The 27,794-nt window shown below is 44.3% G+C and overlaps 1 protein-coding gene across 3 annotated transcripts in view; it reads left to right on the top strand.

Annotated features, from left to right (window-relative positions):
* Positions 1 to 27,794, top strand: part of gdpd5b (glycerophosphodiester phosphodiesterase domain containing 5b) — a 58,540-nt gene that overhangs the window by 589 nt on the left and 30,157 nt on the right. For all 3 annotated transcript variants that reach the window (XR_004933214.1, XM_036149673.1, XM_012882844.3), the window contains exon 2: positions 23,727 to 23,904. Coding sequence is in view for 2 of the 3 variants with exons in the window: in XM_036149673.1 (XP_036005566.1) it covers positions 23,788 to 23,904 (117 nt within the window). In the remaining variant the exon portion in view is untranslated. The remainder of the gene's footprint in view (positions 1 to 23,726; positions 23,905 to 27,794) is intronic.

Genomic DNA, 27,794 nt, shown 5'->3' with positions numbered 1-27,794 from the left:
TCAACCTTCACCACCGCAGGCATATTTACGCTGCTAAGCCCAGCCGCCTCTGCTCAGCGGGGGACACCCACGATGGTGCTGTGGCCCCTGGAAGAAGTGCTTCCCCTTTAAATTCATCCACGGACGCAGCAACCATACTTTGTTGTGAGGTAGATGCCGCCGCTGCCTTTGACGTGTTTACCGTGCACCCCCCCCCCACTGCTTCTGTGGATTTAAATCCATTGGGTTTGTGCGATATTACACAACAGGAAGTTGTTGCAAGCGAAGAAAGGAGGGGGGGGGGTCCACTTCAGCCCAGGTGTGGCCGAAGTGGACCCTCGCCTTGGCCATGCTAGACCAAGGTTTTGATAACTTACACTTTCAAAACTGGGAAGATTTTCTGTTCCTCTACAGTGGTTTAATGTATATTTTTGTTTAATAAGCTCACAGATAAAGCGTTTTGAGTTTGCTCTGACCCTCTGTTACCTGTTCCTGCACCTTGCCTGTCAGCTGGCTGAAAGAGAAGGGGAGGAAATGGCTTCATTTTAACTTTTTTTTACCACCCCTTACACATAAAAACAGGTAAAGTCATGATGTAGAAACTAAAGGAGCGCCAGTCGTCCCACTTCATTAAGGATTACGCTGTTTTAACACCACAGTCGCCAGGCTACCAGCTCCTTACCTCTGCAGAGCAGCGCTAGGATATGATCCTCTGCACAGCAAGGCCTTAAAATCTAATATTATGTATATTTAGGGTTCTATATTTCTTCTCCAGTTTATGTATCAGATATATATATATATATATATATATATATATATATATATATATATATATATATATATATATATATATATATATATATATATATATATATCTATATATATATATATATATATATATATATATATATATATATATATTTATTTTAGGGCTGGGCAACGATTAAAATATTTAATCGCGATTAATCGCATTGTATTTACAAACTCCAAGAATGAATTCAAAAGTAGTGTAAAGAGCACTTTTATTTTAATGTTCTGCTGCCATATGAACAAAAGTGTTGTAACATTTGTAGCACTTATTTTATACTGGATATTTTCAACCCATCTATTGAATTTAGTGCACTACTTGATCTTTTCTTCATAAGAGAACAGCAAGCACTGCAGCAAAAATATGGCCTTTTTTGACCTGCTGTATATTAGCCAGTCCCTAAGCTTGATGTATCATGAAACTGTTGACCTTTTGGGTTTTGTGGTTTTTATTTTATTATTACAATTAAATAATAATAATGTTATGTTCAGTGTTTTTTCGCTAATCCACCTCTTATATATTTCAATCCTTATGTAATTTTGTCTATGTTGTGTGCACCTGCCTGTTGCTTTAATCCTATAAATTTCCCCGTCGTGGGATAAAAAAAGGATTAGCTAATGTTATCTTATTTTAAATAACACTTTTTAATATATGTACTGGGTTCTTTCAAGGTCTTAATTACATGTTATGTGTGGGCTCCAGTAACATCCATCCATCCATCCATCCATCCACTGATCTACCTGGATGTTCCCTGGAGGACTGAAACGCCTCAGTCAGAGACATCAGTCTGTCGGTCTGTCGGGGCAATGAGAGAAGTTTCGTCTCCTCTCTCCGTTTCTGTGGCTCGACGTTTTCATGTTTTTTCACGTGCTTAGATAAATTTGTTGTGTTTCCACTGAAATGAACCGGCTTTTTACAAAACATACAGCTTGATTTCATTTACGGTATTAAAATAAAGCCAAACGGTGCTACTTCCTCTGTTCATGTTTTTCCGCTGCTGCGGTCTCTCTCAGCTGTTTGTGTATTAAGTTTGTGTGAGAGCTGAGTGGGCGGGCCAGGCTGAGCCTGCGTGCTGATTGGCTGACGCCGCTGAGCCATGTATGAGAGGGGAGGGGGAGCGGGAGAGTGCTGCCTGACTGACACTGACTGAAAGCATGTGAGCAACATGCGTTAATGCGCGATAAAATAAATATCGCCGTTAATAGTCTAATGAATTAACGCATATCTTTTGCTGTTTCATGCATTTTATTCTGATACCTGTCCTTTTTTTATTTATTTTTTCTTATTATTGTATAGCTCTTTGGTTGGCCGCTTGTTGCTGTTTTCAAGGCGCTTTATAAATGGAGGTGGTGTGGCATGTGCCGTAAATCAATTAAAGAGTTGTGAAAATGTTTGAGCACTGGTAGGAGTAATTTCTGGCTCTCTGTTTTTTTTTTTTTGAACGACTGCAGTTTGGACCTTTTTGATGTATTCCCGTTTCTAATTGTCCGTTTTAAGAACAGTGGTACCGTGGAGTTGGGGTTATACCAGCGGGATCCCTCGACAGCGCCGTGACCGCTTCCCCACCCATCAGTGGGGTGACACCCCCGCCACCTTTTCCCTACCTTTTTGGAGGGTGAGCTGCTGTGGAAAGTAACCAGTATTGTTTAATTTTCCCCAGAACAGGACTTTTCTCCAGACTAGTGACATTTATGGTGGAGGTAAATATTTCGCTGAGGATTTTTGTTCTTCCAGTGGCAGCAGAGCCGCTCAGGAAACGGTCCAGGGTGTGAAATACATGTCAATGGCTCGGAAAGCGCAGTTGGAAACAAAAGTGTGGGGGGGGACTTTTTATTTTTAGGAATCTTCCTTGATTTTCCCAGTTTTTTCTTTATTTTTCACTGGATACATGTTTGATTTGAAGGGTCTGAATTAGAAGGAATTCAGAGAACAGCTGAGGTTACCTTCATTTATGCACAGATTTCATACGGAGCGGCTTCTTTTTGCTGAGTTTATAAAGAGATTTGCTGCTGCTTGGACATGAAGGTTCGTTCAGAGAGCAGAGTCAGCCAAACGCTCGGAGCCCAAAACCGATGTTTGGATCCCGCCATTAATCTCTCCCCCCCCCCCCCCCCCCCCCCCCCTCCATTAGTGGGACTACAGCCGCCTGCTTGGTCGTTCCTGAACAGACGCAGGATCCCGTTTTGACGGCTTAACATCCCAGAGGAAACGCATCTGGTTGATCTGTCAAACAAGTGCAAAGTTCTCCAGAGGCACAATGAGTCAGGGAGGTTATTATTGGCTTCTCTGAAGCTGTCGGCTCAACTTAGGCTCTCTCTGTCAATCAGTGGTTTTCGGGCACGTTTCTTTCTTCTTGTGCTGCTCGTGAGATAAAAGTAGGCAGGAAATATCTCGATGAAGCAAAAACACCCATATTCTACGTGCTCCAGCAGCTAGAACGGAGCGGTGTTGTTCTTCAAGGCCGTAACAGAGAGAGAGGGGGTTAATGTCAGCTGTACAGGTTTGAACTGGTGCGAAGGAGTGGCGCGCTGTGATTCTGGGATTGATGTTTGCTGGGTTGCTCGGTTTTTATTGCTGTTATGGAAAGACGGTTGACTGAGACAGCCTGACGGGTTTCTGACGGTGGATAACTGGACCTGCCGGGCGTAAATAAAGCCTCGAGGAAGCAAGGTTTGCTATCATTGGCCAAGTAAAGTTCAGACAAAAACAGTAGGATTTTCATCATCAATGTATGAAAATGCAGCTCGGAGGTTTCTGCACAGGCGATGTCAGCAATACGACATGCAGGCAACAGAACTTTATGAAACCGCTGGTCTGTACTTGTCAGAGTTTTGTGGCTGGTCTGATTCTGTAACGCTTTGATCAACCAAATCCAATTTATCTTAAGTAACTTTAACAGCAGTCAAAGGGAGACGTCGGCTCAGGTTTGAATAGGGAGTAGCTGTAAAGCTGGGCTTTATTTGTAAAAAATAAATAAATAAAATAAACCCACAATGAATACAGAGCTGGCATTTAATATTGAATTTTGTTTAGTATCAATCTTTACACTTGCCTTAATTCTGATATTTTTAACGGCTGCCGATTATTTCTAATCCAGCGTGTCCCATGACAGGCAGAGGTGAAAAGCTCAGAGGGATAAAGCCTTCTTGTTATCTGCTGAAGTTGCGCTTCCTGTTTAAAGCAGCAGCCTGAATGCATTTTAAACAACTCGCCCAGGCAGAATGTGGCAAACCTTAAGTCTCCCTCCCTCTCTAGCCACTTCCACACTGAAAGGTATTGCTGTTAACACGTAAACCCTCCAGTTCAGAACTAGAGACCCTCTGGTTTCTCAGAGCTCTGTAGAAGGAGACCCAACTTTTGGTTTGTGTGTGGAGCTCTCAGCTGGCCTCATGGGAGATTTATTCAGGGCGTTGCACTCTTTCTTTCAGACATAAGCTGTCAAAGGTTACAGTGAGTTACCTTTAACTTTTATGCTTTGAAATCCAAAATTTTCTTCACACTTTGCTTGCCATATTTTTATTTTCACAGGATTAAAATGGGTACAAGTTTTAAGATTTTTAAATTCATTCATTCAATCCTCGGTAGATTGCAAGGATCCCTACCAAGACTGGAAGCTTTTAATTCAACAAAGGTGTTGGTCATTTTGCCCCATTTGTACATTGATCATTTCTGGTTTTTGTACTTGACTTTGTGGTCCTGAAAAGGAGCAATTTGCTGTTGCACCCCCTGTGTGTCAAACCTGCTCCGGGGACATTTCTTCTGTCGGTGATTCCCCTGGAACTTGAGGGCCAGAGGGGGGTGAGTACATAACGTATATGGGTGAGAGCAGCAACAAAACTCTGACCCTTCAGATGGAACGGCAGAGATTGGTTAGTTTTTACAGGCCTGCAGCTCCCACAGAGAACCATTTTTAACCTTTTTGTGAATCCATAATTTAACTACTTTCAGGATGAAAGGACACTTTTACTCAGTTTAACAGTGTTTCTGAACAGGATTACCAACTATAGCTTAAGGTAACTTGATCAAATTTTCTCATAATCTGTTGACCGGAAATGTGGTTTGTATCAAGGTGCAAACAGGCAGGGCGTTGGCTAAGAGTTAAATGGGCTTGGGGTCATTAAATGCATCTTTACTCCTTATTGACCTGATCCCACAACAGCTGTAGGATCCAAGTTAAATGTTTTGCCACTCGGCGGACGGGCCAAAGCCGCGGCACCTCAAACGGTGATACAGGTACATAACTAGGTTCTGTTTGCTGACTCATTAGGTCTCATTTCACCACTTTTTTTTTTTTTTTTTTTACAGTTGCCTAACAATCAGGGCAGCCTTTAATTTCATCTATGATGACCAGTTGTAGTTGTTTGAGCTCTGGACCATCACAGCATCCACTTGTGTCTTCATATTATCTCCAGAGGCAGATCCTGTTGCAAACTTTACTGCTGATGACTTGTCAAATGATGTTTTGTAAGAGTTGTTCAGCGACTGGATAGTACTGTTGTGTCTCCACCTTTGCCTGATTGCACTGGTTAACATTCCTCAGCTAAATGGTGGTAATTTTACTCGCCGAACACTGGAGGCTTTGCTTTGGCATCTTTGTTAGTTCGCTACTGGAGCTCATTTCAAAGGAATGCATTCAATAAAGCTAGAATTTTGGGGGGGGCAGTTAGTTTGTAAATGATGGAGTTACCTTCTGAAAGAAACCTTGTGAATTTTGTTGTGATTATATCATGGAATTGTCATGGTTTTCAGATGACGAGCCCACATGCAGATACGAACGGGAGGCAAAACACAGTTTTAAGTTCTTTTATTAAAGGAAAAATAAGCAGGTTTATGGACGGACTACTGGTACTCGGCTGGGTCAGAACGTCAAGGCTGGGGAGACTGTAAGAGAGAGAGCACGTGAGTTCTTCATAATGAAAGCCAGAAAACCCGACTAAGAGTTGCGCTGCTTACCATTAGGCAGGGCGGACCTAACCGGGAAGAAGTAGCGTCAGGAGAACTCTATGTGACTACTCTGATGGAGATAGGTGGCTAGTGGCTGAGGGCGGCAGATGTAGCTGGTGAGGAATCCGAGATGACCTCATCGGCAGCGGTTGACAGATGGATTGACCAGAGTGAGCACAGAACCAACAGAACCCGGGAAAGGGGATCTCAGCCCTCGCTGGGTAATTTCCAGGAAGTATGAGGGGAGCGCCAGAGCAAAATCTGAGCCGACAGGTCTGCTGGTCTGTTTCTTCGGACGAGACGTCAAGACAGGTGAGTGCATCCAAGCACCAAAATCTGGAGCACAGAGAGGTACAAAAATTACTCAAAAAGATGAGCAACAAAAAAACTCACAAGCTGGTTTCCGAGAGTTGGGACAGAGGCCACGTCGTACCACGACTGGTTAAGGCTCCGGCGTCTTCCATCTGCCAGTGCTCTGCTTAAGAAGCCAGAGGAAGCCGCCTGCAACGAGCTGCAGGTGTGGACCACGCCTCCTCAGCCAACTAGGCACACCTGCGGAGTAGAGTTAGCAGCCAACACAGAGAATCCTGACACTACCCCCCCCTCAACGGCCGCCTCCTGGCGGCCCAGACGAAGATGTGCTGGGTTGAGTAGACCAAAAGTCTCGGATCAATTCCTCATTGGCGATGGTGGCTGCAGATACCCATGAGCGATCCTCCGAGCTGCGACCCACCCAATCCACGAGGTATTGGTAACCCCTTCCACGTCGACGGGCATCTACAATCCTGGAGACGCGAGAACTCTGACTGTCCTGGGAGGGTGGAGGGGGTCCGGAAGGAGGGTAAGAATCATTGTCCAAAACAGGCTTAATCTGGGATACGTGAAAAGTGGGATGAACACGAGAGTGAGGAGGAAGACGTAAGCGGACAGTGGTGGGGTTGATGACTGTTTCTATTTCATAGGGACCTGTAAACCGGGGAGCAAGTTTCTTGGCGGATGGATTAGTCAAAACATCTCTGGATGATAACCAAACCCTCTGACCGGGGCGATAATGGGGAGCTGGTCTGCGGCGCTGGTCGGCAAACCTCTTGCTCCGCTCTGCGGTGCGAGTGAGGGCTGTAACTGTCTCTTTCCATACTTTCTGGCAGCGAGCGATATAATCGTTAACGGAGGTGAAGGGAATCCTGAGTTCGTCTGAGGGTAGGAGTGGTGGTTGATATCCTAATGCAACTTCAAAAGGTGAACGTCCCGTGGCTGAGGTGATATGAGAGTTCAGGGCATACTCAACCCAAGGCAAAAACTTGTTCCAGTCGGAAGGAGTAGATGACGTGAGGCAACGGAGGGTGGTTTCTAATTGTTGATTCATTCGTTCAGTCTGACCGTTGGTTTGAGGATGGTATCCGGAGGTGAGCGTGTAACGGGCACCCAGAGCAGAGCAAAAGTGCCGCCAGACCTGAGAAACAAACTGGGGACCCCGGTCAGAGAGAATGTCAACAGGAATTCCATGGAGCTTGAAAACATGTTTAATGAGGAGTTGGGCAGTCTGGAGAGCGTTAGGTAGCTTACGGATGGGTATGAGATGACAGGACTTAGAAAAACGGTCAACCACAGTTAAGATAGTTGACATGCCTTGGGAAATAGGGAGTCCAGTAACGAAATCGACAGCTATGTGGGACCATGGACGTTTGGGAATCGGAAGCGGATTCAATAACCCAGAGGGTGGCTGGTTAGACGACTTATTTTGGGCGCAGACAGGACAGGCTAAAACGTAGTCTCTGACATCCTTGGTCCACGATGGCCACCAGAATCGCCGAGACACCTGAGACTGGGTTCGATAAATGCCCGGATGGGCGGAAAACTTGGCATCGTGAACCCACCGTAAAACCTCAGGACGAACAGATCGGGGAACATACTTTAATCCCGGTGGCCCCGTACCAGGATCCGGATCTAATAACTGGGCCTGATTAATCCTGTCCTCTAGGTCCCAATGCAAAGCTCCAACTGTGCATGATGGAGGAAGAATTAAATCCGGTTGTTTCTCTTGTTCCACTTGAGCAAACTGACGAGACAGCGCATCGGGTTTAATGTTTCGGGAGCCTGGTCTGTAGGTTATGGTGAGGTTGAATCGAGAGAAGAATAATGACCAACGGGCTTGCCTAGAGTTGAGTCTGCGGGCTGTTTGCAGATAGGAGAGGTTTTTGTGATCTGTCCAAATTATGATGGGCTGCTCGGATCCCTCTAGCCAGTGCCGCCACTCCTCCAAGGCTAACTTAATAGCTAATAATTCCCGATCGCCTACATCATAATTCTGTTCAGCAGGGGACAAACGACGGGAGAAGAATGCACAAGGGTGAAGTTTATTATCTGTCTCAGACTGTTGGGAGAGGACCGCTCCTACACCGGTGTTGGAAGCATCTATTTCAAGTGTGAATTGTCTGGAAGGATCAGGGTGAACTAGTATAGGAGCCTGGGAAAAACGGGATTTAAGGTTCTTAAACGCCTCATCGGCTTCAGGACTCCAGAAAAAAGGAACCTTGGTGGAGGTAAGAGCATGTAACGGGGAAGCTACTTGACTATAGTTCCTGATAAATCGCCTATAGAAATTAGCGAACCCTAGGAACCGTTGAAGCTGTTTACGTGACTCAGGAACTGGCCACTCTGTTACCGCTCTAATCTTTTCTGGGTCTGATCTTACTTGCCCCCCCTCCAAAATAAGACCGAGAAAAGAAACTGAAGTCTGGTGAAAATCGCATTTTTCGGCTTTTACAAACAGGCGATTCTCTAGCAACCGCTGGAGAACAAGCCTAACATGTTGTTTGTGTTGATCTAGGTCACGAGAGTAAATCAGGATATCGTCTAAATAGACGAACACAAAAACATTCAAGAAATCCCGCAGGACATCGTTCACTAATGCCTGAAACACTGCTGGGGCATTACACAAGCCAAAAGGCATTACTAGGTACTCAAAATGACCTAACGGAGTCTTAAAAGCTGTCTTCCACTCATCCCCCTGCCTCACCCGAACCAAATGATAAGCGTTGCGCAAATCGAGCTTAGTGAAAACCTTGGCATTCTGGACTGGCTCGAGGGCTGATGATAATAGAGGAAGTGGGTATTTATTCTTGACCGTTATCTGGTTAAGCCCTCGATAATCAATACAGGGTCGAAGGGTTCCGTCCTTCTTTCCCACAAAAAAGAAACCAGCCCCTAATGGGGAAGAAGAAGGACGAATTAACCCCGTAGCCAAAGACTCACCAATGTACTTCTCCAACGATTGACGTTCTGACCTGGAGATGTTATAGAGTCGACTCGCCGGTAAAGGGGCCCCAGGTAACAGGTCAATCGCACAATCGTATGGGCGATGTGGGGGCAGAGAACAAGCCTGAGTCTTACTAAAGACCTGCTGCAAGTCGTGGTAATCCTCAGGAACGCGAGACAGGTCAATAACGTCTCCGGAATTAGTCAGGGAAGAGGAGACCACTACGGGTCGAGCAGACTGCAAGCAACGGGAATGACAAGAAGGTGACCATGACTCTAATCGGGACTCAGCCCAATTGAACTGCGGATTATGGACCCTTAACCAAGCTATACCCAAAACCACAGGTGAACGCTTAACCGGGAAGACAAAAAAAGAAAGTTGTTCTCGATGGTTGCCGGAAACTATCACCTCCAAAGGTCGTGTGCGATGAGTAATAAGGGTCAAAATCTGCCCATCCAATGATGAGACCTGGAGAGGTTCGGGTAAATGATCCACAGGTACACGAAGCTGGTCCACAACCGCTTGATCAATAAGATTAAAATCAGAACCTGAATCTACTAGAGCCGAAACATCAAAACTCTCCTGGTCGAATATTAAAGTAAGTGGTAGACAACAACGAGAACCAGATGAAACTTTAACAGTCTCCCGGGGAATAGATCCCAACTTGTCCACCGATCCCCCCGTTAAGAGCGGCGGACTCGATCTTTTGGCCGAACAGGACAATCTCTGAGGAAATGACCATCACCTCCACAATAAAGACATAAGTTATCTGAGAATCGCTGCTGACGTTCCTTCTTGGAAAGACCCACCTGCCCCAACTGCATGGGTTCGGGAGGAGGTGTAAAGGAACGGGGTTCCCTCCTGGTAGGAAATGAAGCTGTGGAGGTGGATGGTTGCAAGGCAAGGTTGGACTTAACCCGATTTCGGCTGCGTAACCGAGAGTCCAAGCGAATAGCTAGCGCGACAAACTCCTCAAAATCCTCTGGTTCCTCAACCCGAGCTAATTCGTCCTTTAATGACTCGTCTAGAGCCTGAAAGAACGCTGCCTTTAACGGTCTCGGCTGCCAACCTGCAACCGCAGCAAATGTACGAAACTCCACAGAAAAATCTGAAACTCGACGACCGCGCTGTTTCAAGGTGAGGAGATGTCGAGACTGTTGTGCCGAATCCAACTCAGGTGCAAAAATTGTCTTAAACTCAGTAATGAAATCCTGAAAAGTTGTCCCAAATGACTGACAATCAGGGAATCTAGCCTCAGCCCACCTAAGAGCCCTACCCGTTAACAGGCGTAAAACGTAAGATATCCTTACCTCATCAGAGGCGAAAGTCTGGGGTGAACGGTTGAACACCAGGTTGCACTGGAAAAGAAAACCTCCGCAACTTCCGTCGTCACCGGAGAATTTCTCCGGACAAGGTGACGCGCCCTCAAGTGGTGGAGACCAAGCCTGATTCTCCATGCTCGGAGCGTCAGAAGGCGGGGTTGCGAGACCTTGAGTGACAAGTGACGTCTTCGCGGAAGTAACTGTGTCCACTAGTAGGCTAACCTGCGCGGCTAACCTCTGAAGTTGTTCCTGAGTGGAATTCACAGCAAAACCTAACGTCTGCATCTGTTCTTGATGTGCGGCTAACTGCCGCCCGAACGTATCCGCTGGACTTTGGTGGCCGGAGCCTTCTTCTGTCATGGTTTTCAGATGACGAGCCCACATGCAGATACGAACGGGAGGCAAAACACAGTTTTAAGTTCTTTTATTAAAGGAAAAATAAGCAGGTTTATGGACGGACTACTGGTACTCGGCTGGGTCAGAACGTCAAGGCTGGGGAGACTGTAAGAGAGAGAGCACGTGAGTTCTTCATAATGAAAGCCAGAAAACCCGACTAAGAGTTGCGCTGCTTACCATTAGGCAGGGCGGACCTAACCGGGAAGAAGTAGCGTCAGGAGAACTCTATGTGACTACTCTGATGGAGATAGGTGGCTAGTGGCTGAGGGCGGCAGATGTAGCTGGTGAGGAATCCGAGATGACCTCATCGGCAGCGGTTGACAGATGGATTGACCAGAGTGAGCACAGAACCAACAGAACCCGGGAAAGGGGATCTCAGCCCTCGCTGGGTAATTTCCAGGAAGTATGAGGGGAGCGCCAGAGCAAAATCTGAGCCGACAGGTCTGCTGGTCTGTTTCTTCGGACGAGACGTCAAGACAGGTGAGTGCATCCAAGCACCAAAATCTGGAGCACAGAGAGGTACAAAAATTACTCAAAAAGATGAGCAACAAAAAAACTCACAAGCTGGTTTCCGAGAGTTGGGACAGAGGCCACGTCGTACCACGACTGGTTAAGGCTCCGGCGTCTTCCATCTGCCAGTGCTCTGCTTAAGAAGCCAGAGGAAGCCGCCTGCAACGAGCTGCAGGTGTGGACCACGCCTCCTCAGCCAACTAGGCACACCTGCGGAGTAGAGTTAGCAGCCAACACAGAGAATCCTGACAGGAATTAGTTGGTTTCCTTCGGTTTCCCCACACTCTCAGGGTCATAATGAAGCCATCCAGGCATGAATCTGTCTTAAAAAGGGCCAAATTTTAGTTTGTCTTTACTGCTTGCTCAGAAGGCAGCGTTGTTGATGATGGCAGCACCCACTTGTCTGTCCTTGCTTTCCAAGTCCAGCCTGCAGTCACAGTGGAGGACAGAGACGAGTGTGATGTCAACACACAGATGGTGGTGCAGGGCCCTCATGCAGACCTACAGATGGCACCTGCTTTTTTTTTTTTTTCCTTCAAAATATACTTGTCCAAACAATTTTTTTTTCAATTCTTCTGGCATAACAGAAAAGAAAAACAGAGGGGTCTAAAGTGAAATGATCAAGTGGTCCGTTTGCCAACGTTGTGACCTAAACATTGTCTCTCCTCATCTTTGCCCGTCGTGGTTGTTTTTGGTTTTTAACATGGATTTAATGGGGGGAGGGAGTAAAATCCAAATACTGGCAGCTTATATTGCAACCATGTAAGAATCATCCTGCTGTTGATTAGGTTGTTATTGGTGATCTGTGGCTGAATCCCTTTATTTCTGAGGTTAAGGTGGCACCTTAAAGTAACAATATCATGCAGTAATGTGAGCATTCGCTACTAAGTCTCGTCTGGCATTTCTCTGAGCAAAAATGTGCCACTTAGACACTCTGCAAAGTCAGCTGGCCGGCTTAAACGTTTTATGTGCACATGCTAGACAATGGAACATGCCTCTCCAATATGGTGGCTTGTGGTCATGGGGGGGAAAGGCAGCAGTGGCAAAAGCAAAGAAAGCTGGGCCCCATTTGTGTTATGCTGTCAGAAGTGCTGACCTGTCCTAGACGTTAGTTATCAGCTGGCCTCTGGTTTAGCTGCTAAAGGTTTTGGGTTAATTGCAGAAAATGAACACAGGTATGCATAAAGGAATGGCACTGAAGAGAAATCAACAGAAGGCCACCTGCTTCCTCGTAGCTGCAGTTTCCTTAGAGATGCACATCACCAGTGTCACGCTCCGCTATGAAAGCAATGGCACTAGGGAAGAGTCATTGCTGATTTTAAGGATCTAAAATATGCTTTTTTTTTTTTTTTTTTTTTTTTCTCATTTCACTTTTGTTTTTTGAGTTTATGAGAAATCAGGTAAGGATTAAGAACCATGTGCGTCAGTGCACAGCGGGATAGTATTGTAATCCCTCCTGTTTCAATTCAAAGCTACTTTTTCTATCAAGGGGCGATCGGCACATTTTTCTTCTGTGGTCCCCATTAGTGATGTGTCATACGGGATAAAAAAATCGTCTCTGACTGATGTTCTGGGTTTTATGTAATTTAATTGTTTTTAAAGCAAATATTTCTAAAATGTTATGTTGGAGGAGTTTGATAAACATGGCAAAAATAATTGTCATAAGTTTGTGCAGGCATCTGTTGTGGGCATTCTTTGCGGTCTTTATGAGGCTTTTATTTTGTTTATCGTATCGACTAGAATTAAGAAATATATTGTGATATACGTTTTGGCCATATCGTCCATCCCCAGGTTTAGTTAATCTAAAGTTATTTGTCTTGTCTCTTGACTAACGATTAATTATAAAGCAACCATTTTCCTTAAAACCTGAGCCTTCTCTTGTATCAAGAGGGGATTTCCATAACATGAAGGGCTACATTTTTTACAATATGTTGAATTTAAACTTAGACATATCTATAAAATATAGCAAAACAGGATACTATTAGGTTAACGAATAGAAAGAAACGTAGCTGCGAATCAGCTCAAAGAACCGGCGCACCTGTATCCATGGCCGACCGTGTGTGTAACCAGAAGGTTTGCACATGTGCGTCTATAGCCGAGCATGAGTTGTCCCTCACGATGTCTCAGCCTCTCGTTGACCTGATCCAGCCAGTTGCTGAATATCAGAGAGCACTTTAAAGACTGTCTGTATCAAATGCACATGCCTCTTATCTCATGGCATTGGTGCCCAGTATAAAACAGAAATGTAGGTCAAACTGCAAAAAAAATTGTGTTTTGTTTAAATGCAGATGAGTCAACAAATGCAAATGTGAACGGAGTTATTAATGTACTGGTGCGATTCTATGCTGAGGACCTGGGTAAAGTGTTGACTCAGCATCTGGCCTCCAGAAAGGTCAATATTGCAGGTGCAGTAACAGTCACAAGTAGTAAAAATAATATAAGCCTACACAGAACAAATCATAGTCTTTCATTTGTATGATAAAATGATCAACTCTGTCAAACTAGCAAACGGCAAGAAAACCATTCGATTCGAATATGTTAAAGGCAAAATTAGTTTTAAATCACGTCTCTGTTTTCAGTATGTCAGTAGTGTGGTTTGTCTGTGTTCACTTTTTATTGTGATATAACACTTTATCTATAACCACCTTAAGATCAGCCTATGGATAAACATGGTACTAAATGAAATAAAAGACAAACAGCATAGCAAATAATTCTAACTTGCATTCACTTGGGTAGATATGAAAGTAAGAAATTTCCTAAGGGACAAGGTTGTGGTTGGCCTTGTATGATCATAGAATGGATTTATACTGAATGTGACAGGGAGCCAGTGGAGTTAATGTTCAGGTGTGAAGTAGATGATGTCATGATGCCAGCTGCTGTCTTTTCTACTAGCTGCAGTCAATGGAGGGTTTTCTGGGGGACAGAGAGGGAGGGGAGTTGAAATTGTAAAGTCAAGAGGTGAGTGGACTGTGGACCACTTTGGCAAAAGTGTGAAGGTGATGCTGCAGAGATGAAAGTTAACCAGGTGATGTTCTGGGTGTGGAAAGTTAAGGAGAGGATGGAGAGGGCTGTCCAGGATGACACTAAGACTCTGAAGCTGAAAGGTGGGGGTGATACAGGAATTGTCAATGGATATTGTAAAACTGCCAGATTTAGTTAAAGTCTGCACAATAAGCAGGCGCGGTACGTGATGTGGCATGACGTCCACGGCCCGGGAATATATGGGCTGACTAGAAATAATCAGTCAATTTGATTCTTTTTGCTTCAACCCCTGGTATGGTGTCATCATTATAGATATGTTGATTCTTCTCATTATTGTGCCTCTTGGTGAGCATGTGGGTGAAACAACTTCTCTCTACTCCTGCTGCAGTGAAACAAAAAAACACTGGCATGCAGCAGGGGAGAGCAGCAAGTCTTAAAGCTTAGCTGCTCTTATCAGCAAAGCCTGACCAAACAGTCTGAAGGAACATCAAATCCAGAACAAAGTGGTACCGGTACCACCTGGAAAGCTCTTCATATAAGGTAATGACGTGAGAGTGCAGGTTTGTCCTCCATCTGGCTTGTAGCTTTAAGAAAAGGAAGGAAAAATGACAGCCTATAACCTCTTGAGACCTTTCTAAAGCGGTAGAGCCAGAAATGCTGGATTTTTAGGCAGGAAACATCCTGATATGATGTGGGGTTTACGCAAAGAACCCAGCGTCGCATAATAGACGAGTGACAGCAGCAGCCCAGGCTGTACCTATGCAGCTGGTGGAACATCAGCTTCAACCTCCACGTGTTGCCTTAGGTTTTTTTTTTTTTTTTTTTTTTTTTTCATACATCGTGGGGCAGCAAGATGCCATCCCAGCTGGTAGATGTTGTATTTAGCTGGTGTACAGCTATGGTGTTTTTAAAAGACTGCAGCAGCACCGTGCCTCGCCTGTTGGCCCAGTCCGTCCGCCCTGTGGTCGTTTCAGCGCTCTGCTCCACGCTCAACAACTGAAAGACAATCACGTTGCTCAGAGATGTGTTCCTAAAGTTCACAACTTACATTTTTACAAACTTTGTGTGATATTGCTTAGTTCTTTCTTTCTTATTTGAATCCTTCCTGTTTTAAATCCAGAGTGCAGCCAAATGAGTGCCTTTATTTGAGACAGGTTTCCCCCTCTTTGCGTTATTAACCGTTGCAGTGTGCCCACATTTTCTCACCTCTGGCCTTTTTAACTTTGCCTACTCTTCAAAGGTCACTGACATCCGTTGAGCAGATGCTCCTGGGTGTTAGTAAAGCGGATTAAAGGCCAGAGGAGACCGAGCTTTAAATCTTGATGCGCTCATATTCAGTCCTAGTGAACTAATGGATCTTTCCCAACAGAATCTGAATCAATGATCACTCTTAAGCAGAAGCTGTAGCATAAATTAGGGGTGTTGGCTAAACCTAGCCATCATTAGCTGCCACAGCATCGGTATGGCAGAGAAGAGGTTCATATTGTCGACTAATTGCAAGAAGTCCCAAGGTTCATGTCCTGTGAAGTTACCGTGGGCGATGATTTGTGAAGGTTGCACGTTTGACATCCGCAGTTGCACCAGCAACCTTTCCGAGTGACGTACTTGTCTGCTAATCTCAAGTTGGGGCATCAGAAATAAATAAACTTTCTGTCTTTCCACTACACACAAAACAAAATGTCCTGAAGGCTACTGTGTAGTGTTTTTTCTTTTTCTTTTTTTATAGCAGCTGAAAGTAGAAGGGCAATATTTCCACACATAACATGACCCATTTACTCGCCCATTGTTTTCCCTGAACTAAAAAAAACGTGTTTATGGATTTTTTTTTTTTTTCTCCTCCCTCTTGTTTTCATTGTTCTGGTCTAATAATGGAAATGAATTGCACTAATGCCACTTCCTCTTTCGGCTGTCTGTGTTGATTGAGCTGTGGCTAAATTAATTTTTTTCTACGATTAACGCTGACCCATATATTTTCAGATCGATTAGGAATCGGTTTGAAGAGCAAAGTGTCCGATTGTTTAGCGTTCCCCCAGATCTACAAAAAGGGCTTATTTCTTCCATTTGCTGATTTTAGTGTGGATTAAAAAATCAGCTCCACACAATAATTGTTCTGTATTTAGCTGAATATAAGCTACAATAGTATTAATATCCTGTGATGGCTCTTTTGTAAATGCTGACATGGCGGAATCGGCTTTCTGGTGACATTTTTAGAAACCTGGTAAACATTTATACGTTAAAACAGTAGAATTGATTGGAGGATGCACTTTTCTTTTTACTGTATAATTTCCCCTAATGGCGTGATGGCAGTCCTTTTTTTAGTTTTTTTTTTTTTTATACAATCTTGGGTTTAATGGAGTTTTAGCCTGTTAGCTACAAACAAAAGGATAAATGATCTGAAAAATGTTTGCACATAAAAATCTACAGTGTGATGTACACTGCATATTTATTACTTTGAGGCCACGCCCCAAATCTGGCCTCAACAGAAGAGGAAGAAAGCTGTACTCACCCCGACGTTAAGGCAAAACTCTGCCCTCAGACACGTTTTGAAGAATGCCACCAAAGTGGGGGGATGTTGGGATGAGCGGGGCCTGGGGGGCTGTGGTCATGATCAGGGGAAAGTGACATGGAGTGGAAAGGCCGATGGTGGTTTTGCCATGGATCGATCTTCTGAAGTGGAGGATTTGTGGAGCCCAGTTCGATCCACTGGCTCCAGGCGCTGACTCAGCGATGCCTGAAGCCGGCCGAGGCAGTGGAGGGCAGAATGGGTGCATTTTCTGAGTTATGTTATACGCATCATTGCTGACATGGGCTAACGGTCAAAGCTGTAACAGAAGCTAAACACTACGGATGAATACTGGTGATTCCATCTGCTGAGTCTGGGGCAGGCGTCTGACTGAGATTCCTTTGTACCTGAATGCAGGGCTATGGTGACGAAAGTATGTACAGTTTGAACCAATAGGAAAATTCAACTGTGAAAGCCACCATTCAACCCTTAGAGGGCAGCACTGAGAGGGGTTTCAGTCAGATATTTCAGAACTAAACAAGTTCACATGAAAATGTAAAAAGAAATGAAAAAATGCACAGTAACATTAATGTGGCACTGTTGAAGTGTGTTTAAACCAAATGCAAGCAAGGCGAATAGAGTGAGTGATTTACAAGTTGTGCTGTTTAAAGGCATTTGGGAGTGAACTAATAGTTTGTGATGCCAACGAGGTGAATGGCTCAAATTGGGTGGAAATAAACTGCAAACAACGTGGTGGACACGCGAATAGAGTGACACGAACAACACAGTGCACTCAAGACTAGAGCGAAGCAAGATTTTGCTGGAGTTCAACAATCTGAACTTCTCTCAATGACCATCATCCAGACGCACCTAGAGCAGACGGTGGTAACCGGGCGTGTCTCTGGTGGACCCAGGGACGTCGACTCTGTGTTCTGGCTTTCCCACTTAACATCAACACCATGACTCGCTCAGTAAAATCCATTTCCGCCATGGTGAGTTGAACAGACAGGAGGAACCAGCGAGTAGACAGATGCTCCTCCTATTTGATGGGTTAGTGCATCATTGTGAAGCGAGTTGGGAGAAATGCTGCAGCGTTGTCCACACGTTGTCAGTGTAAATTGTTTGTGACGGAGCCAAAATGTCAAATGGCCAACGGCAGGCGATCGACGCGGAAAAATTCAGTGTGAACTTACCTCAAGTCTCAGTTTATAGTTTATCTGCAAATAAAGGGTTTGATTTTTGGGGTGAGTTACACTTTAAAGAACAGAAAGTCCTGTTTAAGGTTTGCCACAAGCCATAGAGGACACAAAACATTTCTAAATGGCTCTGGTCAGATGGGACAGAATTCTGAATTTTTGCCCAAAATGAAGAACACACCGTGTTCAGTAAAGCTAACGCAGGCCATCACCACCTCCCTACCCTAAGACCTACAGCCAGAGCTACAATGAAATGGCTTGGATCAAGGGATATTCATGTTAGAGTGGCCCAGTCAAAGTCCAGGCCTAAATCCAATAGAAATCTTTGACAAGACTTTCTTTTTTCCATAGACATTCTCAATCCCGCCTGACTGAACCTGACCTGTTATGGTAGAGAGAGATTCAGCAGACATTTCAGTCTCTAGACGTGTGAAGCTGGTAGCTGCAATCTTCTAGAATTTTACTTGTTAAGAAAAAGACAAACTATGTAAAAACAAGAAGAGCTCAAGTTCATCCTGAACGACGCATGAATTGTCTCGTTTTTACTGCTTAAGTACCAGTGATTGTCAGACACGGGTAGTTGTCATGTTTCTTTTGTTTGTGCTTGTTTTGTGCTCTGTTAACCTGATCCTTTGAGATGTTGTTTTGTTTTTTTTGGCACGGAGTCATGTAAGAGAGAAGCTGAACTGTTAAATGTTGGCTTTGGCCTCGAAAATCTACATTGCAAATCGCATTGAAATTGTTAGTGACATCAGTTTTTCCCTTTTTACACCTGCTGGTGAAGGGCCCTTTGCATACGCCCTCAAACTGACACACACACACACACACACACACACACACACACACACACACACACACACACACACACACACACACACACACACACACAGAGGTTTTATGTTGTCAATAGACCAGTTAGAACGTGACTCCAAGATTTTTAGTTTCCCAGGGAACTCATCCAGTCTTTGTCTAATAGCTAGAATAAATACACGAATGAAGAAGATTTGCTTGTGCAAACCTGTGTTTATCTTAGCAGCGTTCCCATACCAGGTATTCAGCTATGAGTATCTCATAAAAAATGTCAACAAACCTGGACGACATGCTTCATTAATGTCCGCTTCTCACAATGTTTTGTAAGACAAATAGTCTTACCTGTCAAAAATCAAGTCACAATAGACCAAAGGAGTCTGTTTTTAAAATGATGATACCCGGTTTATAAAAGCTCGCACTTAAAAGATTTTAAAAAAATAAATAAAAACAAACGTTAAGCGTTGCATGTAATGCTGATGGCTCCAGTTCAGTTTGCCCCATCGCCAGATAAGACCCTCGTTTTCCCATTTCATACCCCCACGCTGCACTCAGGCCTTGCCTTTTTGGTTCTACCATGCTTTTATTTCTGCAGGTAAACAAACCAAATGCACATTTGTTGGTTGAGAAAGATTACATAAAGTCCTTAGTTGATGCCGCTGCCCGGAACATGTATAGTTTTCTTGAATTTCATGTTTTAAGATTAAATTATTTTTATTTTTGCTGCGGTGCGACCTTCATAAATGTACTGCTGTCGACCAAATTCGCCCATTAATGTATCAGCCTATTATTGGTAAGCTTGGGCAGGTATGATATTCTCCTAGGATGATGACCTTGAATATAAATAACATGACTTTACAGTGTTGACACTGAAATGTAAAACAAAAATATTTATCACAATCTAATTGCCTTTTTTTGATTTAAAGCAAAAAAACAAACTATTGTTAAAATAATTTATTTTTGTGACACAAAAAGGAGTAAAATAAATCGCTGAGTCGGATTTGGTATAATAAAACTGGAGATGATATTTTTCAGCCATATTGCCCAGCCCTACTTAACAGACACTCTTTTAGGTTCCCCGCAGCCGATCTTATCTTTCTTGTAAGGGCAAGAGTCTGGCACAGAAACAGGTGGAGGAGGGTTAGCCCCGTGCTGCTCCACCTCTCACAGCTACAATACACTGATTTCCCTCTGATACATTCTCTAGCATCTCTTTTATGAAACTAAACTGTCAGAGCGACATAATTAAGACCATAAGCAGCCTTAAGCTCTAGCTTTTTTAGAACCTTTATCAGAAACCAGCCCATTCCCAATGCGGAGCAACAATGTACACCTTCAGTTGCTTTGTCCTGTTTTACTGCCACGTTTTTGGCAGTTTCATGTTCTTATCTCTCCTTATCGTGGGTCGGCCTTTGGTCGGACAGTCCTCCGCTGCTCGTGGGTCAGAAGAATAGGTTTTCTAATCTGGAAGTGCTGAAACATTTCCTCCTCCACAGACTGCTTTTCTCTCGCTCTGCCTGCGATTGACGGAAATGAGGCAGCAGAAAAAAAAGATGACAAAAGCTGTTTCCAGGGGCTTTCATGCGGCCTCTTTCCTCCTGTTTTTTTCTGCCAAACTTCAAACGCCTCCTGACTGAGGTGATAGGCGGGTTGCCTCCCTGGCCGTGGAAGGCTTTAATCAGTTGTTGACTGCTCCGGTTTAATCTTTCTCAGGCACGACAAAAGGAGGTAGCTGGCATGAAGGGGCAAGACAAAACAAGAGCGGGATATTCGTGTTAACCCCCCGGTAACTTTTTGGGAAACTGAAGCCGGTCTAATAAGTGGCTGAGCATGAGAACAGGCGTGTTCTCTGACGGATAGACTGAGGGGGGTAATCCAAGTTTTTAGCTTTTCTGTCTCGGTTCTCGTGTTCAGTCCCACACCATCCACACTGCTGGTGAGGGTCACATTTCTCCACCTACTGTGGTCAGAGGTGCAAAAAAAAAAAGACTAAATCTGAAGGCGTAGAAGCTAAACCTAGCATGAACGGGTCAGGCTCAATTTTATGTAACACATCCACTGGGTTCTACTTTTTGCTGATTAGCTTCTGGTAAGACATCATGCTGATAAGGGGGATTAATTTACAGTAATTGCATTTGGCTCTTTGAGCATTTTGCTGGTGGGATGGAGCTGATTTTAATGAAGTCCAAATTTTTTTGACCCTTCGACTTCCAGTTGACAAATCGGTAGCCTCAGTGCGGCTCCGCTTAATTAGGGTTATACCTCGCATCAACTGGGTTTGCTTGATGTCCAAGAACGCAGAAGCATAGGTGGCATTTGTGACTTTTACAGAAGTCAGACCAACATGGAGGCAAACTTTTTAATTAAGTTGTAACAGCCGCGTAGAGTCATAAGTGTGGCTACCATACGTGCGCTTTGTAGGCAGGAATCTAACAATACGGGTTGTTCTAGTGCCAACAATGCAGTGAGGTTCTCCCTCCTTGTGTTTTTTTCCACAGAATAAAGGCGTCATTAATCTCTAACCATGGTGCCTTTCACAGCTGTACGATACACACGCAGCCTCAAACCCCCGAATATAGATCACTTTGCCTTTCTCATAGCATATCAGGCAATCCGCTTAAATCAAAGGGGGCGTGGCTTACCACTTGCGGCCTTTACCTTTGGGTGATTAGCTCGTTGTTGAGCTCTGTGTCAAACGTCATGCACGTCGTTGAAATGTCTTCAGGGTGTTTAACACAAGCCAAGTTGTTGTGTGTCAACCTCAGCGTGATCTCCTCATCAGATTCTGCTAAGGAAAATATTTGTCAGACTACACGGAGGATGAGGCAATGTTTGTCATTCTGTGCTCATCCGCAGGCTGAACGGTGGCCGGTGCCGTCTTTGCTTGGTGCTACCACCCACTCTTACGGGTCATTTTCAACCCCCATGCTGTGCCAGTTGGTCCCTCGGTGTAATAAACCCGTGTAGATCACAGTTGATCAGATGGAGGTAGTTTTTTTTTTCTAATGAGTGTAGATTTATCCAGTTCAAGTTGACTCTTAAGTGTTTTACGTCTTGAACGTGACCAAATGCAATCCAGAATCTGTTGAACTCTGAAACTGACCTCTAGTTCATTGTTGATCGGCATCGGCATTCGGATTGCCCTATTATACCCCCACCGCTAACGGTTAGCCAGTGGCTAAGTGCTTTCCTAAGGTTTGTGTCATTCACTTTGATTTCTTTTCTCTATCACTCAACATGGCGCCACACAAGATTTTAAGTGTTAGAGATTTTCTTGGTTCCAAAAAGCACTGCAGAAGCCTCCATTAGTAGAGTCTGTCAAGAATGACTTCTTTTACTTCAAAATAAGAGTCCCTTAACACAGATACAAGGTGTCGGCTTTAAAGCACTCGCCTTCATACCCGGGACTCCCTGTATGTTTAACTTACTTCAGCAGACGGAGTCGCACAAAGTGACTGGCTAATGTTTTATGAGGCAGACCTCCCTGTCAGTCCAGTCTCCAGGGTGGCTGCAGCGTAAGGGTTTAGCCCTTCAGACAAAATGAAAAGTAAGTTCTCTCCAAACCTGTAGGTCACGCAGGGATTTAGGGAGCAGTTGACTTGCTTTTTCTTGGGGTTCTCCTGGCAGAGCACTTCTTTCTCGTACCAATCTTGTTCATTGCATTCTACGAATTTAGAAGCCCTCATTGGTGCATGGTAATGTTAAAATGTTATAAAGCTAGAACACAGCTCCTCACTGCATATCGCGCCTTGTGTTGCTACATTAGGGGGGGGGGGGGTTCTGTAGATTTGAACCCCACGGACCGTGGCTCGACTGCCGTTAGGACCTTTGTGCTCCTGACGCGGTGAGTCAGACTCATTACAGGCCCTTGGTCAGGCCCACCTTCTCAGAACGGTTTTGGTAATAACAGGAAGCACGGACACTGGTGCGCAGGGTAATTAGCATCTGTTCAGACAGCCTGATTATAGCAGACGCAGTGTGTGCGCGCGCACACGTGCCCCGTTGCACTGCAAAATCACATCACTAAGCTGCATGTACAATACCCATCACACAATAAAGGCCTCAAGCAAAGGGGAATGGAAGTTTTTAAACGCCTCGGGGAAAACGACGCCGGCTCCATCACGTCTATGAAAGGTGCGCTAGAGTTGGGCGCTGCTGTAATGGTCATTATGGCCTGCTGTGGAGCGTCTGAGCAGGATGAGCAGCAGCTCGGGGAGACGGCTGACTGGGAACTGGGATAAGTCGTAAACAACATATTCCTGGTGCTTCCTACCATGTTCACTAAACGGCATGGTGCACACGCTGAAGTTATTTAAGCGTACTGGTCCACTGATGCTGTTCTAACACTCTGAGGGTTTCATACAGCTGGTGTCTCCCCTCAATACCGAGGAGAGCCGCAAATAAAGGTCAAATAAAGGGTTTAATGGAGTTTCACTCTTTAGTTGTCATTTATGAGTAGCTCTGTGACCACAGCACAGAGAGCAGGAGGCCTGCTTGCTTCACCACACAACCAAATTAATTCAGCTTTTTACCATTAGTTAGACAAAGCTGCGATCCTTCTTGTTTACATTTCAAACTAATAAATAGCACGGTTATGTTTTTTTAGGACCTTTTTCATGGTTGGGACATAAAGGGACTAAATGGAGCAGACGCGGTACCTTTTGGCTCAGACATGCGCTGCCTGGCTGAGCTATCGCTGCGCTTTGCCACGTAATTGCGGCATTCACTGGATGATTGCTCCCCTGAACCTTTTCAGTTCCATTTTTTTTCTTCTGTTCTCGAGCACATTGATGGAAGCTCGTTGCCGTCTCGGTTGTCATTGGAAACCGGGGCCTCTGGAGCGAGGTCTTAATTCGACGGTGGCCTTCGTGTCCGAAACATGGCGCTTCTCAGACCGGCTCGTGTTTTCTATCAGACTGCCGGGCCAGCGCTGCTGTGGAGGCGGTTTGTTGCGCGGCGCTGGTCGTCCCTGGGCCCCCGCCGCTTTATCACAGCTGTTCTCTCTCTTGTTTCCTTACAGGAGCGTTGGGAGCCAGTGGGATGTTAGCTGTGGCTGAGACAGCAGGAGCGACTGAAGGAGCATGGTGAAACACCAACCCCTCCAAGTCTATGAGCGTCAGCTGTGTTTGTCATGCATCACCGGGATCTATGGGTGCAGGTGGAAGCGCTACCAGAGGTCACATGACGACACCACCAAGGTGAGAGGAATCTTAAGGCCCGCTTTGTTTCTTTTGTTCCAACTATATGACCTTTCTGTTGAAAGAACAAGCATTGGTACAAGACTTGTACAAATGTTTCTTCTCTCCTTTATATTTAGCATTTTCTTATAGACGTTTATAGCAAAGACAGAGTTCCTTTTAGGGGATAAGACCAAGCCTTTTGTCTATTCTTGAACTACCTTCGTGTTATCCTCCCTCCTTTTTTTTAATGTAATTTAAGAGGAACTACGTGGCTTGGCTGTAGTCATCTCCATCGTTACATTAACGTTGCACGTGAAGTCGAACTAGATTGTCGTGACGCAACTCTTGCATAGAACGGCACACGATGCATCCAGAAGTTTACACACAGTCCTGCCCTAATGTTTGGTTTAGACGATTTAACACGGGGTGTAAAATTCTACAAGCAGTGCTTTGGAAAAGTAGTCTTATATTTCAACTTTAATAATGACAAGGTAGTGCATCATTGTCAAGTACTGGCAAAAGGAAAAAGCTTTCAAATTGTTTTTATAAATGTAATAATCTACGCAAAATAGCTCAAACTCAGCCAGGTGGGATGGAGTGTGTCTCTTGGCAGCTATTTTCTAATCTTGTCCCAGATTCTAAGTTGGTTTTAGATCCAGACTTTGTCTGGGCCCTTCAACCCATTGATAGGCTTTCATCCAAACTACTCCATGGTAGTTATTTTATTGAAAAAATACATCATGAAACGTGTCATCTTGAGGCACTTTACAAAGTCAAAATCAATCATATTATACAGATTGGTCAAAAATGTCCTATATAAGGAAACCAGTTGATTGCATCAAAGTCCCGACAAGCAGCATTCACTCCTGGGGAACCGTAGAGCCACAGGGAGAGTCGTCTGCATTGTCCATGGCTTTGTAGCAATCCCTCATACTAAGCAAGCATGAAGCGACAGTGGAAAGAAAAACTCCCCTTTAACGGGAAGGAAAACCTCCAGTTGTTTGCTGTACGTTTGCTGTCATTCTTTGCTGGAAGGTAAATGTGTGCCTATTTCATCCTGGAGCAGGTTTTCTTCCTGGATTACACCGTATTTAGCTCCATCCTTCTGTCAGTCAGCTCCGACCAGCTTTCCTATCCCTGCTGAAGACTAGCATCCCCGCAGCATGATGCATCCAACACCGTGCTTCACAATAGAAATGTAGTGTTCAGGCTAATATGAAGCATAGGTGTTCTGCCACTCTTTGGTCTTATTTCACTAGATTACTTTCCTCCCCTTTTGCTGCATCAGCTTAGCTACATGACTTGTGTTAAAGTGCAACCAGGCCTTTTCCATTAAAGGGTTTTTCTTTTTCCAGTCTCCCATGAAGGCCGGGCTAAAAATGCTTCAGTTTATCTCACCTGAGCTCTGCATTTCTTAGTAGGTTCATATTGGTTTGCATCTCCCATATCACTCAAAGCCAAACGTACGGTCTTCACATACTCTTATTCAACATCGTTTAAATAATATTAGAATATTAAAATGAACAGAAATTATTAGTGTCTATAGTGTAGATTTAACTTAACTGTAGATTTAAGAGACGCGAAACGATCCGCCTCTTGTGTGGACTGTGACTTTACTGCTTCATATATTCTGGCTTTTGTTTTTTATTTTTGTTTGTTTGCCTGTGGTATAGCAGTGTTGTCTGTGCGTGACGCCCATTGGTTACATTATTTCCACAATGACGAATGTCAGGAGAATGGTGGAAAAGAGGTGAAGCTGTATCTGCTTTCCAGTGATTATACCTGAGGAGAATTAGGAGATGTGTACACCCTCAGTCGTGTTTGCATCGGCTCACACCTGGTTGGACATGAATGAGACCTGATTATCTCCATGTTTCAGGAGGGTTTTTCCACAATAGTTACACAGCTGGCCTGAAAGGGAAAGCTGCAGAGGGAAACATTTGTTTGCAATTTATTACCGCTCCTATTGAATGACATGTTTACTGTGCTTTATTTGCTCCATGGGTTCTAAAGTGACAATTCCCAGGAAAATAATCTTTAAAATCTTGTCTACAAAGATCCAAAGCCACATTAGTGTTGGCAATAGAAAGGAAGATAGAAATGGATGACTTTTATTAATAAATAGAAGATGATGTACTTAAGAGGGCACGAATGTATATCCATAATATTTTTTTTTCTTAATAAAATAAGGCAGCTTTAGCAGACTAGTTTTTTTTTTTTTTTTTTTCATGTGTTTTAATTACAACTTGCCTAGCTCATTCAGGCCAATAGCAGGCCGAGCAGGAGGCTGCACATCTTTCACCATCTCTAAAAGTAGGTCAAACAAGGTTGATTGATTTTTATTTTTCCCTAAACCCTTCACAAAATGAGGCTTTAACGTTGCTAAAAGTTGCTAATTACATTTTCACAAATACCAATGGTTTTAGAGCTGGCTAAACACATCAGATGACATTTTAAAGCTACTTAAGCCAAAGTAGACTTTGTAAAAAAAAATGGAAGCCCTCTATGTTCTTGCTTAAGCCTGTCATGTCTGTTATCATGTGAAACTAGAGTCTTACCTTTCTAATTTGCACATCTTTGTAGCACCTTCCCTGACCAAGTAAGATCCATGTGTAAAAGCATAACTACAGTGCTGTGCGCTAACATGATAGCCAGTTCCACTGGAAGAGTATTATTTTTTGTCTTACGATTACACAGGTACAGTAGGTTTGCATTTAGACGTTACACGTGTAGAGCTGTACTTGATTGATATCACTTCAGGCGAAAATTGCTCCTACACTTCTCTGGGATTTAAAACGTGTCATAAAGCAAAAGTTATCCTATACAGATGATATGTTCCTTTTCAAATATTAGGATATCAAACAGCAGTTTTTGCTTAGGAAATCTGCCTGACTCCTCGGTCAGCAACGTCGCTCCTACAGGTTGCGTCCAGCATCTCCTCCTGTTTTTTGCTACTTGCTGGTGGATGGCAGGTGGTGGTCTCCATCACTTCCATCGCTGCCTGGTGTTTGGACTTGCATATCTGTCTAAGCATGAAGGCATAGAGTTTGTAGCAGAACCATATTATATTCCACATACACGTTGCCAGCCCGCTGGTATGACCGGCTTCATTCTGAGACGCTGTTTTGGTCGTTGGCATGTAGGAGACGGCTGCGTTTTTATCGTGTGTAGAAAGTCCACACTGTCTTCCAAAGAGTGAAAACCAGCAGGAGAAGACGGTGATGAATTACTGTCACGTAGGTTAGCTTTATTGTGCCGAGCTGCCGGTTCAGCCATCCATCCTCTGCCTCCAAGCATTCCAGCCGTCCTAAGGCCACCCGCTCAGCAGTTGACCTTGCAGCCTCTCCTCCATTAAAAACTCCTTCTCTTATCCTCCATCTTCAAAGCTTGTCCTTATGTTCATTCTAAAAAGGCAGCATTGTGCGACATGATGCAAAAGCTAGCTTTCTTTTCTTATAGCAAAAGGGGCTTTTCTCTGCGTTTCAAATCTGCCTCTGCTCCTCTCTGAATCCATTCCACCAACACATGCTTCATTCTTGCCTTTCTGAAATCAGTTGTAGCCTCTCACTGTGTTCGCATGCGTTGAATGAGTCCGTTTCTGTAAGTCGGGTTGGCTCAGGGCTTCCAATCTGGCAGCTGGAGGCCAGAGGGCCAGTTCACATTCTGCACAGAGATCATGTTATCCTTCAGAATGCCCAACGTTATAAATTAAACATAATGTGTAACGACACAGATGGCTCCTCTGAGTTTAATAAGCGAATCGTTTAAAGGGGGAAATGGAGACGTCTGACGTACAGCATCTGATTTGAACAAGAGTTGACCGTCCTCATCACATTTAAAGTTTTGGCCGCTCGGCTGTCGTGTTTTCCGACATTAGCCACTAGACGGGCGAAGCACTACGACATGTG

The sequence above is a fragment of the Fundulus heteroclitus genome, chromosome 18 (assembly GCF_011125445.2).
Source record: "Fundulus heteroclitus isolate FHET01 chromosome 18, MU-UCD_Fhet_4.1, whole genome shotgun sequence".
Taxonomy (NCBI): domain Eukaryota; kingdom Metazoa; phylum Chordata; class Actinopteri; order Cyprinodontiformes; family Fundulidae; genus Fundulus; species Fundulus heteroclitus.
The sequence above is the reverse complement of the archived record's forward strand: the minus strand, read 5'-3'. Positions and strand labels throughout refer to the sequence as shown.